This window comes from Microtus oregoni, unplaced genomic scaffold (assembly GCF_018167655.1).
Source record: "Microtus oregoni isolate MIOR12 unplaced genomic scaffold, Mior012 000000F_ref0000247, whole genome shotgun sequence".
Classification (NCBI taxonomy): Eukaryota; Metazoa; Chordata; class Mammalia; order Rodentia; family Cricetidae; genus Microtus; species Microtus oregoni.
In genome coordinates, this window is record NW_024543059.1 from 73,207,670 (window position 1) to 73,222,546 (window position 14,877).

Sequence of the window (14,877 nt, forward strand, 5' to 3'; positions counted from 1 at the left end):
AATAAAATTTTGCTTTTATAAGCCACCTAGGCTATGGTATTCTGTTGTAGCTGTCTGAGCTGAGCTAAAAATGATTTTCAAAATATTCTATTATTTTTAGGCATTTAAACCGTCAAAATTGTTAACTTTATATAAAATGACAAAATTCCAACTATATCATTCATAATATACTTTCTATAATAATCATTTCTATTTCTATAATAATATAAATAGTAGCCAGGTGGTGGTGGCACACGCCTTTAATCCCAGCACTCAGGAGGGAGAGGCAGGCGGATCTCTGTGAGTTCAAGGCCAGCCTCGTCTACAAAGGGAGTTCGAGGACAGGCTTCAAAGCTACAGAGAAACCCTGCCTCGAAAAACAAAAAACAAAAAACAAAATAATATAAATAGTAATAGTCTTTACCAGGGCAAGACAGTGTCAAGATGATGTTCAGGCTATGACAGTAAGAGAGCTTGCAGTATAAGCAAGATAGTTCTTAACAATAAAATTATAGATTTTGGCATAATTTTGATATAATAAAACCTAGAGCATGATCATCCCTACTCTGTCCTTATTCAAAGGACATAGAAGACAATAATACAAGATTCAAATAACCACATAGTTCTCGTTCTGTGTAAAAACAGTCATCAAAACATGGTGTAAGATTTGTAAGACAATCACCATCTGGAAGGAAATCTGACACCATGTGTCAAGAACTGAAAATATATACTGCCAGGCGGTGGTGGCTCGCACCTTTAATCCCAGCATTCCGGGGGCAGAGGCAGGCGGATCTCTGTGAGTTCAAGGCCAGTCTCATCTACAGAGCTAGTTCCAGGACATCTAGGTCTGTTACACAGAGAAACCCTGTCTTGAAAAACAAAAATCAAAAAAACAGACAAACAAAAATGTTTATATCCTCTTTCTCAAAACCCTGCTACTATGAATCTAGCCTGCAGAAATAATGGTCCTGTACACAGGAAAAAACACTCCACTGTGCACAGACATTCACATCAGGGGGGTTATATCACTCTGAACGGGGGGAGGGGGGAAGAGAGAGAGAGAGAGAAAACCTAAAATCAGGAAAAAAACAGGAAACAGACATTCACTTAACGGAATATCGACATAAACTTGATTTTCATAAAAGAAAAATGCATTTTTATATAAGAACAGGAAACGTCATAAAATATATGTACATACACACATATCTCATCTATATGCGAAACTAAAGACCCATAGGAAACATACAAGAAGGAAATATAGTTAGCACTAATCTTGCCTTTACGTGGTGAAATTATAGGGCTTTTGTTTGTTTTACATCTTTTCCTGATATTTTAATGATAAGGGGTTTTATGTTTTGATCTTTAAAAGAGCTTTATTTAACAAATAAATTAGTACTCACAGCAACAAAACAAAAGCTTAAAGTTGTCAGAACCCAACGTACTCATGAAATCTTTATTACACAGTTCGTTAATTTCCCCAAACAAGAAACAGTGCCAACACCGTGCATCCTCCAGACATCCCCCTTGAGAGGGGGGGGGGGCAAGGCAGGGTGGGGGCGGGGTGGAAAGCCACAGGGGTTGACAAAGGGCTTACATAATTGTCTCTTGCTGACCAGCCTGGATAAAGCTGCATATGTAGCTGTCTTTCTTTCCGTGCTAATTCATAATATTTGGCCTGCTCTTCCCGGGAGAGGGCGTGCCACTAAAAGCAAAAGGGAAAAGGGAAGAGAGAGAAGGTCAGTGAGGCGGCAACAGTCCAGCTCGAGTTTCAAATTCTGACCCATGGAGTTAATGTACGCATTTAAACTCTGGTTCACTTCGAAAGGGGAGCAGCGCTGGTACTAGAGAAGCCCTCCTTGGAGTCTGGGGGCTGGAGAAAACTTCACACTTTGGTTTCTCTGCCCTGTGGTTCTGTATCACACGCAACACATCAAAGCATTCAGAGTGTAAGATCTGTCACCCACCCGTTCTTTATGCCAATACTCTCGTGCATGAACCCGGATACCCAGCTTTGCCCTTCTTTCTTCGTCTGCAGCTTACACTGGCGAATGAACCCAAGTAGCCTTATTTATGCAAAATGTGATAATTTCCAGATGCCTTTAGGACAAGCACGCCCCCCTTCCCAACTCTGTCTTCTACAGTCTGGAACCTGAGTCGAGGTCGGCTTGTCTCGGTCACCTCACACTTAACACTTGCCCACGTCGCCAGAATACTGACAAGGCCACTGCACAGCACACTTCTGACTGGAGCTAGCTTCCGGCCAGTGGGAAAGCAAGAGGTCATGTCGAAACCTTGTCATCTACGAGCCCGGGGCTCTGATACAGAAGGCACAGTGGCTTGGAGCATCCCCCTCTGCCTCCCCCTCTCAATGTAACTAACAAGTGACAAGATGGCGCTTCTGAAGGCTAGGTGTCCATTTGCGATTTTGAGGACTTCACATGCATACTTCCTGACAAGTGATTGTGGCCCACTTCTCTGGGTCCCCAGCAGACAGGTTTCTAGCAACTTCCTCACTTCTCCCGTGCCAGGATCTGCCAGAAACACCTGACACAGAGAAGTGGGGTACCCACTAACTGTGAGAAGGCAGGGTCCCTCCCCGAAAATGTCACCGAGGCAGCTGGGAGTCTCTGCCTCCTCCCATTCTGGACCAGGCAGTCTCGCACATGGATTCTAATTCCCTTACCTTGGTTTCTGGTTTCTTTTGGGCTTTTTTTTTTTTTTTTTTTTTTGTGACTTAAAAAGAAAAAAAGTAAAAGGAAGGCGTGGTTGGTTGGGGAGGGGAAGGGAAGGAGAAAGCAGGAGAATAAGCTCTCGCCAGCGTGGCCTTGGACTTGAAGGTTTGGCTCGGCACTTGTTCCCTCAGAAAGCAGGAATGCCTGCTGCTCTCCTCTGACAAGAGAACAAGGGAGCCATCTCACAGGGCTCCTGGCACCTTCTCACCATGCCAGCAGGGCAGCCACAGTCGAGCCCACAGGCCAGACAGCCACTTCCATGCCTTTTGAAATCCCCTTTAAAGCCAGCCCTCTGTGGTCGATCGGGCAGATGGTTTATTTTTTATTTTTAAAATGGTATTAGAAGCGCAGAATGTCAAGTTGAAAAGCATGGCACACAGGTGACTTGGTGTGCGCATAAGGGTACATCAGTGCCGCCCTTTAAAACACACTTTTATTATATTTATTTGTGTACATGTGTGCGCGTGTGTGTATGTATGTGTGTGCAGGCACACATATCAGAGCACAAATGTAGCAACTTAAACATAATTTATGTGAATTGATTCTCTTCCTCCATCATGTAGGCCCTAGGGATCAAACTGAGGTCATCAGCCTTGGTGCCAAACACCTCTACCCGCTAAGCCAGTTCACTTGCCCATAGTAATATTCTATCTATCTATCTATCTATCTATCTATCTATCTATCTATCTATTTTTGGTTTTTCAAGACAGGGTTTCTCTGTGTGACAGCCCTGGCTTTCCTGGAACCAGTGCTTGTAGACCAGGCTGGCCTCAAACTCACAGAGATCCGCCTGCCTCTGCCTCCCAAGTGCAGGGATTAAAGGCGTGCGCCACCACCGCGGCAGTAATGTACTTTTGTTACAAAACAGTAATAGCAAAAAGTAGGGGAAGGTGGCAGAAAACTCTTAACAAAAGAAGTTACATGGATCATAGTTCTCTGTGCCAGCAGAATCAATAAAATGGGACAAGCGGAAGCAAAGGAGAAAGCGTGTATGGACACCCAGGGCTATTCTGTCCAGAAAGCCGCGCTGTTTTTACCCAGTGATGCAGCCTATTATAGGAAGCCTCATCAAGCTGGACACTACATACATGTATATATGTGTATGTATGTATGCATAACGAAACACTGACCGCTGATATTGACTACCTCTCACGATGAATGAATGCGACTGCAAAAGGCAGAAATGTCACCAAGCTGGGTGAAGAGAAGAAACGGTCAAAAGGCAAGAAGCCTGCCACTTTTCAATCTGTCCCCTAACTCATCTGACGCGTCCTGTCCCCTACGTCACATTTTAAGGCAGGAGGATATCGGCATAACTGGGAACTTTGCAACCTGAGAAAAATCTAGAATGGTAAATTAAAATTAACACCCCTCCCAAATGCAAACCAAAGTTGGATCTTCTGCCAGGTACTTGTTGTTCAGGGGAAAATGGTAAGAGAAGATGTGGGCTGGTAGTGCTCATGTGATTGGATATCCCTGATAATTCCTAGCACAGGGCATCCACACGTAATCAAGAGTCAAAGGTCATTTTGCGGACTCGAGGGCAGTAGGTTCCACAACAGTACTGAAATTTTGCACTTAAGAAAAAAATGTAAGAACTAGATAAATAGTTTTCCTTTCAGGGGTTTCTGAAACACGACTAAAAAAACATTTTTCTAACTCTAATTAATATTACTGGGAAAATATGTATTTTTTTAAAAATCAAATTTATTCTCCAAACATTGCTAAGTCATCGGGGGACACATTTGTTTAACTTTAAGAAACGGCTAAGACATTCTAACAGTCAAGTTGCTGTAAATCTGTAGTGAACAGACTTCGAGCAACAGCTGGGCAAGTCCGTTTATTTTAAATAAAATTTGGACCATTGCTATCTATGATATAGATTAAGAAAACTTTGATTCATTCATATGAATGGGCATTTCTGTCTTAGAAACAGTAAAGACAATTTAAAAAAAAATCCCAAGATAAAATGTTCCAGGATGGATTTAAGATCCACTTTCAAGCACTACAATCAGGCTAGTGTAGTATTCAGGATTTTAAAAGTCAGAACTTTAAAGAGGCGGCAAGCGCGGCCCTGCCAGAGGGAGTGCTCAAAGGGCAGAAAACCTGATCTTAATCAAAGAGCCAGAGGCCTATAAATAGAAACAGGTGTCCAAATCAAAGACAGAGAGAGACCCCAAATGAGAACCATCCTTAAGACACACAGGCTTGGGTCTGGGGACTGTTCAGGGAGCTGAGAAAGTAGCAATGGTTGCAAACGTGCATTAAAAAGAGGAAACATACCTCAAAGATCATATCCTCACCCTCTTGAGCGGGAAAATAATTCCTGCTGCAGGGCCAGGGGGCATGTGACTCAAAGACGAGAAAAGGAAAAGAGCTAAGAGAGGTATGTGAGCTGCAATGAAAAACGCCAGCCCCTCTTTGCCTCTGCTCCCTTGTTTAGAAGCTTGGAGAAAGTGGTTACTGGGCTTTCGGCTCTTAAGGTGGAGCCCTTCGAAGCAGATGGAATCACTCCTCTGCTGAGATCTGGCTTGGGAATCACCGTAATTATTGTTATTAAGTGTTTAAGAGTCCATAGGGAGATAGGACACTGCACTCGGAACACCAAAGACTATAATCTGTCGTGGTGCCCAGCCTCCAGAGCTCTGGGTCTCACAGACTGGAGCTGGCAATGGCTTGAGGCTCTCCAGCGGGACTTTGTAACTCAAGGCCTGCTTCTGTATTCTGTGTTGTCTTTAGGAATGTCCAATGGACTGAGCTGGGAGCATGGTAAGGGAGTGCCATCAATGGCAGCTAACAGCCAACCCTCTCTAAGCTTCCCAGGTGTGGTCAGAGCCTCCGTCACCTTGCCTGAACTTAAAACAAACCCCACTAAAACACATACACAGGAGACATAAACTAAAAGGCTGCCGCACACACGTGGTGAGCCCTGGTGCATAGAAATGAAGCGATCCTAATAAACTGTAACGCAGTGTTAGTGAGAACGTAACTTCTGAATTGGGTGAGTTTGATTTGCCCTACTGTTTAATATCAAGATAAGACCTTCTCCATCCTGCGGGAAAGCACTTGGAAGGAATGGCTCATCTTTCAAACAGCTGTTGGAGGTATTTGAAGAGTTCTCATAACTTGGCTATAGTCTAGAACCCCCGTCTACGCCAAGGTCTAAGAAAATAGAACAGCATGGACTAAGGGAGTGAGGCAAGGGAGAAAGGCAGCCCAGAAACACAGCCCATGTGGGCTTTAGCCGTAGACTGCATCTCTAGGAACACCACTGACTTCTCCTGGCCCTACGGCCTTAGCATCTCAGCACAGCAGCTCTGCCTCTGTGCAGAAGGCGCGGCTTCCTCTCGCCTCTGGGCTGATCTCCCAGAAGCCTACTGTGGCCCCTTCTGTGGGTTTAGAGACCCGGCTGGCAACCCTTACCCCTCTCGAAGCACAGCTCCCACTAGGGAAGCTCACCCCTAAAGGCTATGTCCCTCAAGTCTCACTGGAAGCGCAGTGCCCTCAGGAGAACCTTTGCTGGCCCCTGCTGTTCTCTTAAATAATGTTGCTAATTACATCCACAGTATTCACTACAAGTGTAGTTTCATTAATTTTTTTGGGGGGGTGGGGGAATTATCTTTATCTGGTCACAAAACACCATGTTCCAAGAAGGCAAGGGCTGTGGTTGTTTGGTTCAGCAACTGTTAGCAAGCATCATTCCAGACAAATGCAGGCACCTGGTAAATACTGTTTGAAGAAGAGTTGTAAAAAGCAGTTGTCAGTTCCAGGAAGTTTCCCATGTTCCAGGTACAGTCAAACTTGGTTATAACATACCATGTTACTGTACCTCGTATCCTACTTCCCAGAAACACAGTGCACATGCATACACATATCTTGTGGCAGGTAACTGAATCTCAGCCCATTCTAAGGAGGCCATGCTCTGGTGGCCATAAATATCCCCCGCACCCCGCGACTCACCCTTCTGCCCAGGATCTGGTTGATAGCCGCGCTCTCCTTTAGCGTGCACTCGGCTACGACGTTCGCTCTCATTTCTTTCATGTATAACATGAAAGCGTTCAGAGGTTTCTTAATGTGAGGTCTTTTGGGCTCCTGCTCCTTTCTCTGTTCATGCTGAGGCTTCCTGAAAGGTGGCGGTGGTTAGGGAAGGGGGCAGGAGGAGTTGGGAAGAGACAGGAGAAAACATCTGTTCACATAGCCAAGTTCGGTGGGAAGATGACCCTCCTAGCTCTCGGCCAGCCCCTGGGACACCATCAGCGCGGAAGGACCACGTGTGGCTCGTCTGATGAAAACCCAAGTTGCAAACAACCAAACCACAGGATTCCTTCATTTACACAGTGACACTGAGTAGGGCTCCTTCACTCTGAGAAAGTGCCATCGAGAGCCCCAGAGCTGAGGCTCTTTGTCACCTCCAAAGAAGCTGAACACAAACTACGGGTGGATCATTACTTTTCTGCTGTAATGAATGTTCACGTTGGGGGATGGGGGATTAAATGACACTTTGAAAAGCAAGTGTTTCCCTGCCTCACCCTGCCCCAGGCACGTGTGTGTGTGTGTGTGTGTGTGTGTGTGTGTGTGTGTATGTGTTGTGTGTTGATCCTCAGTTGACACCCATCTTGGTTGCTTGGTTAGAAAAGGTCTTTCACTGACCTGGAGCCACCCACACTCAGCCCCAGGGTTCCTCTTGTCTCTGCCTTCCCAGTGCTGGGATTACAGGCATGTATCCCCACCCCTGCCTTTTTCACACGGCTCAGAGGGATCACACGGGTCCTCATTCATGCAAGACAAGCTCTTTAGAACTGACCTGGCTTCCTAAGCCCAGGGAGATGTGAACCCTCTTCACCAAACAAATATATCTCTCCTTTGAATGTATTTTCAGGGTCTTTATGGGCTGCCACACATTGCTTGCCCTACCCTTCTCACCCACAGACCAGAGGCATCATTTCTTACCCCTCCAAGACAAGTTAAGTAGCCTGGCTCTGAAAGTGTGAGACAACGTGGGCCCCAACAGGGAATTTGATGCTGATGACCATGTGTTCTTGAATGCTGTGCTGCCAAAGACTCCAACCTGGGTAACTGCACTTCCAGAGTGGTGCGCACTAAGCCTGCCCTCTGTCTCACTTCACGAAAGGAAAGTCTGCTGTGCTAAGTGGCCTACAGCTTACGATCCCGCACAACTTCACCCAGAACACTGCGCCATCCTGGCGAGTGTCTGTGAACTGTGAATCCCGCGGTCCTTTCCCACCTCAGACTCAATGTTCTCCAACAGAGCCTTCCAGGCTGAGCTACATGGAATTTCACAGCGGTAGAGGAGGCTCAGGAACGTGAGTTGGGGGGGGGGGGGGGGCGCGTCTACTTACACGTGCATTAGGTCGCTGTCGGTGTGGGGGTGCTCCTGCTTGACCTGAGGCGTTACAATAGCTGGATGAGGGATGCCAGTTGTGTGGGGACCAGGAGGACCAGGAATCATATGATGGGAAAACCTATATATAGAGAGGAAAACAGTATGCACTGCCGGCTGTTATGAGCAAACCTAGGCAGAATTAGAAGACCACTTACTAACTGCCACTGACTATGAGTGAAGATGTATGTGTGGACACCTGAGTATTAACTACAGACTGTATTTTTCCCTGTATTCAGCTGGAAAATGTAATCATTCCCTGGAGTTTTTCAAGCTGGCATTCTTCCTCAGGAGGGCGACAGGCACAAGATAAGGGGAAACTGAATCTGTTTTCTTGCAAGGCAATTTCCCAACAAAAAAAAATTCAATAAGAGAAATTACTGGGGACACGACACTTTATTAAGATTCAACCAAAGACGTCACATTTCAACATTACACAGGAAGAGTGTTTGTTAACATCAGAACGTAACAACTGAGGGACGGGACAGGAAGAGCCCTCTCAGGCCCTCATTTATAAGGGTTTTATTAGCATCTTCCAAAATGACCTATACAGAGGTGGGGTCTGGTGGGCAGGGCCTTAGGAAGAACTGGTTCCGGTGTTAAGGGCAAAGGCTAAGTTACAGGAAGGTCCATGATTCTGTACCCAGGCAGAATCGCCACCTGCTAATACCTTTCTCTTGGGCAAGGATATGTAGCATTCAAAACGTTAACCTGCCCACCACTAGCCACTGCAAAGGAGGGAACCTTCCCAGTTAGAACAAGAAGTAATATTCCAGATGTTTGCTGACATATCTCAGCAAACACTGGGTCAGTCTGGATATGCCGTAGAACTTCTTTTCTTTCTTATCAGCTTTGAGTAAAAAGCTAAATTTCACAAGAAAAATAATCTTTGGCTTCACCAAATCCTGTACAATCAACCTTTCATTGGGAAAGGAGAAGAGGATGTCCACTGGGGTGTCCAGTATTCCAAAAACAAACTCCTTCATTGCTAAGGAGACAAAATTACAAATATGTGACCAAGTAATGATGCCCTGCTAAGTATAAAGACACGCGATCCTCGATGCTGTGAGGAAATCTTCATCTTCAGCTCTCAGTGTTAAAAACTAAAACTGCAGACTGTTAACCAACCTAGCATCTAGATTTATACTTCACTGACGGAAGAATACATATATTTTGAAACTGAAATTTACCACACAAACCATAAACATCAAACTCACACTGGAAAAAAAAAAAAGACAGATTCACAACCAATTAAGAGCTGAGCATTTGACTCCCAGCGCAGTGACACCAGCTTCCTCGAGAAAGCAGATGGGACACAGAGATGACACAGCACGAAGCTGTGTGGACACTGAGGACATCAAGCACAGGGCATAGGAGCATCCCTTCCAGAAGCGAAGCACCACACAGAGCAGCCCCAGAGGGCTTCCCTTGCAGAAACATGTCCACACAGGGCCTGTTCCACACACTAGGATGTATGTCCTGCCACCACAGCCAGGCAGCTTGTGTGTACTGTCCTCGTTCCCCCACAAGAGCCAAGGGCCCGTTGAGGGGATCAGGGCTGTTGGGCCTTCTCAAGGACTGCCGCATTAATCCGGTTTAAGTTTCCACAAAGGATGTGGCTGTGGAGTTCAGGCTCTTTGGTCACCAATCCTCCCTCAGCCCACCTGCCCTCAGCATGATCCAAATCAAACAGCCTCTTCTAACCTCCACTTTGGGGATAGGCAGGTGGCAGTGAGTTCTGGAGCTGCAATGTTTCCTAGCGTGGCTAGTGCCTCGGAGTCACCGTGACACCTAGTGTGGGAGCCAGGCACACTGCGCAGACACACGCGGGGCTGGGTTAGGCGCTCCTAGCCGGCCAGCCCAGAGGCAAGCGGGGCGGGGTGCGCGCGATGCGAGCAGAGGAGCAACCTGGCCAGTCCACCTCCACCTACCTGGACATGGAAGTGTCGCCTGACAGTGAGGATGGGTAGGGCTGCCTGAATCCACCCGTGATGGGATATACAGGCTGACCTTGCCTGAGGTCACAGAAGAGAGGAACCCATCAATGACACAACACGAGTTACCAACCAGCACTAAGAGTTTGGTGACAGGAGAGAGGGGGCACCAGAAGGCGGCGGCCCCCAACATTTTTACATGGGGCCGTCTTCCTTCCTCACCCTCCCACGCTTCACCCATCAAAGCATGGTGTGCCTTGATGAAAACCCTCCCTCCCTCAGACCTGAGCACGAGTTAGCCCATCGATGGCTCTTTGGTCCCCGTCCCTCACTCAACACCTTTAATGCTTAAAGTGGGGCTTAAAGATGCTTACTGAATATGCGGCCCACAGAATAGTAAACTGTGCCTTCAGAGAAGCAGCTTAGCCAACTCTTTATCGAAACCTTTCAGAACTGAGAGATAGATAGTGCACCAACCGCTCTATTTACATAAAAATAAATAAACATTTCAGAGACACCGTCCCCCACGTTATATACCCCTTTTGGGGTGAGGAAATCAAAGACGGGGTCAGTGCAATTGCTTTCCTCCTCCCTAAGGGGCCCTCTTCCCCTCTCTTCTCTCAAGTCCCACTTCTCTTTTCCAGTCTTTATTTCCATCTGCCAGGATGGCATGGGCATATTGCTCCTGAGTGACTGAGTTCAGGCAGAAAAACTGAGCTAAGGCTGGACGTATATGCACAGCCAATTAAACTCATGGACTGAGGGACTTAAAGCTAAAGGGAGAGGGAGTGGAGCCCTGGCCTTGCTGGAGAAGATGTCCGAATGTCTGGGTGTGCAGATGTGGCCTTGACATGGGGGTTGTGGGGAGAGCAGGCTGTCCAGGGAATAGGGAGAGGCGTCTGCTTAGCTGCGGCACCATTTCAACGAGGGAGAATTGAGGAGGGAAAGAGGGACAGGCACTGAGCTGTAGGAGAAAGTTCTGTGATATCAGCCACACTGCAAAAATTATTCTCATCATTAATTTCTTATATCTTCATAATTAAAAAAGGGGGACGGGCAGCAGCATTTGGAATGTTTCTGGAAATAACCACCACAATGGAAAACATTGGCGTTTGAAGTCTGAAGGAAACCAACGCTCCTAAATCCTTTCTTGTTCCCCTGAGGTGAGCTTGGGTGCTTACTAACACTCAAAAGATGCTAGTGTCCTGTTAATTTCTCTTTAGTTCTGTGTCATTTGCCTCACTTGCTCACTTGGAAGCAAAAGTAGACATCTAACGAGTCTAAGTCCATGTTTCAAAACTATGAGTTGTTAAAAAGAAACTGGATGAGAAAAGCCACCGAGCCTCAGCTTCATATGGCATAGCAAATGCCCAAAGCCACACATTGAATCCATAAAACTATAAGCTTCAAAGCAAATGCTATGCAGTCATTTTCTGCACAAATTAGGGGACGGATTCAATCCATTTCAAAGTCTTTCTGTTTTTTTTTAATCTTCCAAATTGAAATGAAATAAAGTTAGCACCTTGCTCGTTGGTGTAAAATCTCCTTCATTCCACAAGTGCAGCCATGCACAGAGCTAATTTCCACAAATGGAAAGAGGGAGGACACGTGTCCAAACACTCAGCCCAAGGTTGCAGGAATGCTCTTACCAGCCGAGGGGTGGGGTGATCTGCCCGACAGCACCCGGCGACAGGGGGTAAAAGGTGGGGATTTCAGGAGCCGGAGGGTGTCTGGACATGCCTGTTAAAAGGAAAAGAACGGCATGGTGTTTACACTCCGGGGACAATCATGCGGAAGAGCCAGAGGAAAGCAGCAAAATGCTTCCTGCCATTTAGTAATTCTGGTATAGACACTGCCCATCAGAGCTGGTGAGCCTTTCTTAAGATTTCAACACCCGGGGAATCAGGGTCTTCAGACAGACGGCTGTAGCTGAAGACATCCGGGTGGGGATGCATACACTGCCAGGGAAACAGCCATCTGAGCAGTCTTTTGACGATCTGTTCTGCTCTCATTATTTCGCTGGAAGAAAATGGTAGCCCGGGGTTTCTGTGTAGAATGGAAAATGACAGCCCTTCCTATGAAGACGGCCTGCCATGGGGCTCGAAGATTAGGTAAATTGCCATTTCCATTGGTCCCCTTGTGGACACACAGATTCGGGAAAGGCGATACCTCAGAGAATCAAAGATTAATTAGGAATCCTCTTCAGCCTCGTAGTGGCCACCCTTGATAATGACTCGTTTGTTCTCTGCTGCCACTGCAGCTGCCTGTGAGCGCCTCAGCGGCTCAGTCCTCCGGGCTCCAAGGTCACACTGCTCTGGATGAGCTAGTCTCCAGCAAAGGAGAATGCCACCAAATTGTCTCTGGTGCTTGGGCTCTCCCGGGAGCTGAGTGTCCTGCAACTGTGAAACCCACCGAATCCTAGTCCCAGCTGACATCCCCGTTTAGACTTTACCTTAGGTAGAGGGGTAAACAAAACCGACAAGGCGAACACTCAATGCGTAAAACATGGAATTTAATGTACTGGGAGATGTGTTTCTGACAAGTCCTAGGTAACTTATGACATAGATGCCCACAGGTTCAAAGGGTCATTTCCCTATTGGTAAGGACTTACCAAGACTCACCAGCCAGTGATGGAAACACATTGGTTAATATATGGAAACAGATGAGCACACCAAAGGTGCTCTTGAAACAGCGTGAGAATTTGCTGCTCAGCATGCGCATGGCATCATGTGGATTTTCAGATACCAAAGGACCTGAACGTGAAAGAATGACTTAGGCGCTACCTTCAGTGTTGCCATTACTTGTGTATTTAAGACAAACCACCTCCCGGTTCCTTCCCAAACAGCAGAGAGGAGAAGGGTCTTCATGTCACACTCAATAGGGCTCCTACCTCAGGTTCAATGTACATTTTGCTGTTTTCAGAATCACTTCAAATCTCCTTTAATTCCCTCCCCCCGTTTTGCTGGACATACTAATTTCATTTGATCCCACCCCAGTGGCTCCCCAACTTTGTTCCCTAGGATGTTTGTCTTGTTCCTCAGAAAGGGCAGGGGTGGTCGGAAGTTAATGCAAGTTTTTCACCTTGTCCCTTGCTCCCTTATTCTAAGATCCCCAGATCCTCAAATCTCAGGGTCTTCTGGGACATTCAAGTTAAAAATACCAGCCCTCCCCCACCCCTGCCGACAAAGACAACCAGACCAAATTACAACATTAGAATTGTGGATTTTACTACTTATAAGTGAGAATGGTTTCCAAAGACAGTTTCTAGTTTCTGGATAGTTCTGCCTTGGGGCTACTGTGTATGAACATAATATTGTTATCCCCTCCACCACCCCCCAGATAAAGCTGATCAGCCTATGGGAGCGCTGACATCAGTGATTCTAGTCTCTAGCTGAGCTCCATGATACTGAGAAGAGCAAAAGAATAAAGCATGAGTTAGTTCAGGTTTGGGGGGCAAAGTATGCAAATGGATTTATATAAACTCAATATTATGTAAATGAGCACCTTCAAACCCCAGTTTACATATCCCTTGAGGCACATGAAATACATGAAGCCCAGGAAAAACATGTAATTAAAGCTAGGATGTCCACATTGAAACAACTAGAAAGGGTGTATGAACTACACCATAATAATCACAAAATTTAGAAAGGAAAACAAAGACTAAAGAGAGCAGAGATATCCTCACACCACCTGCCCTGTCTCTACACAAGCCTGGAAGTGATAAAAATAGATTAGGGTTGTGCAAAGCAAGGGGGAAGAGGGGCAGACAGGTAAACCATAGGGGAGCTGCTCAAAACTGACCTGCCCTAGAATTTTTCAGAGGAAAACCACTCAAAAGTAACGTGTTGGTTTTTTGTTTTGTTTTGTTTTGTTTTCGAGACAGAGTTTCTCTGTCTAACAGCCCCAGCTGTCCTGGAACTTGCTCTGTATACTAGGCTGGCCTTAAACTCACAGAGATCCACCTGGCTCTGCCTCCCAAGTGCTGGGATTAAAGGCGTGCGCCATCACCACCTGGCTCTAATGTGTTGTTTTTTTTAAGCAGTGACCATTTCAAAATGATCAAGTAGGGCTCAGGACACAGAAAACATGTTTTCATCATAAAATTAAACAAATAAAACTAACACATTTGGTAGATAATTGTTTTTGATAGCTGGGACTTGTAAATCTCCAGTCTTTTTGCACCCATGTCGGCACAGTCTGCCCATGTGTATTCCAGCTCAGACCTGCTGGAGATTGTGAGCCACACTATCCAGCTTCCACAATGGCTCGCTGGAGAGAACCCAAAGATACTCAGACTCCAGGTGGAGAACATCATACTGGCTTTGTGTCTTTGTTTTGCGCCATCTCCAGCACTAACAACAAATAGAGAAGAAAACCCAAACAAAAACCTAGCTAGGATCTCACAGCTTAGGCAGATGCTCTGTCACCCAGCTGCAGGCCCAGTTTCCAGGCCAGTCTTCTTACCTTGCCTACACGAGGACTCTTGAGCTCTGCTCAGGTCCAAGGCCAACAGCAAGTGTTCAGCTAAGTGTTCTGTTTAAACCTCCAAGGGCCTGAGATCTCTAGAGATTGATCGCTAAGTGGTAAACAGCAGAAAAGAACAAATGGGATCAGAATGCCATTCCTTTCACGCCTTCGAGGGAGGTTCTCCACTACAGCTCAGGGGTGACATGCAAGCAGGGGCGACGCCCTGGCCTCTGTGCTGGGCTTTCTTGTGTTTTATTGGGATTTCTATTTTTGGACTTTTCAAAGCCCTGCTGCACCCCAAGGTTGCATGTGCAGGGCAAGACAGACAGACCTCCAGACTGGCTGGGAGGATGGGTGCAGGGTG

The 14,877-nt window shown here is 46.4% G+C and overlaps 1 protein-coding gene across 4 annotated transcripts in view; it reads right to left on the bottom strand.

Moving 5' to 3' along the window:
* Lef1 (lymphoid enhancer binding factor 1) overlaps positions 1-14,877 on the bottom strand; it is a 106,274-nt gene that overhangs the window by 19,668 nt on the left and 71,729 nt on the right. For 2 of the 4 annotated variants that reach the window (XM_041655045.1, XM_041655053.1), the window contains exons 5-9: positions 11,696-11,786; positions 10,044-10,127; positions 8,072-8,194; positions 6,672-6,834; positions 1,574-1,681 (exon numbers count right to left, since the gene is read on the bottom strand). In XM_041655045.1, the coding sequence (XP_041510979.1) occupies positions 1,574-1,681; positions 6,672-6,834; positions 8,072-8,194; positions 10,044-10,127; positions 11,696-11,786 (569 nt within the window). The remainder of the gene's footprint in view (positions 1-1,573; positions 1,682-6,671; positions 6,835-8,071; positions 8,195-10,043; positions 10,128-11,695; positions 11,787-14,877) is intronic. The other 2 variants (XM_041655060.1, XM_041655068.1) reach the window with 1 other exon arrangement.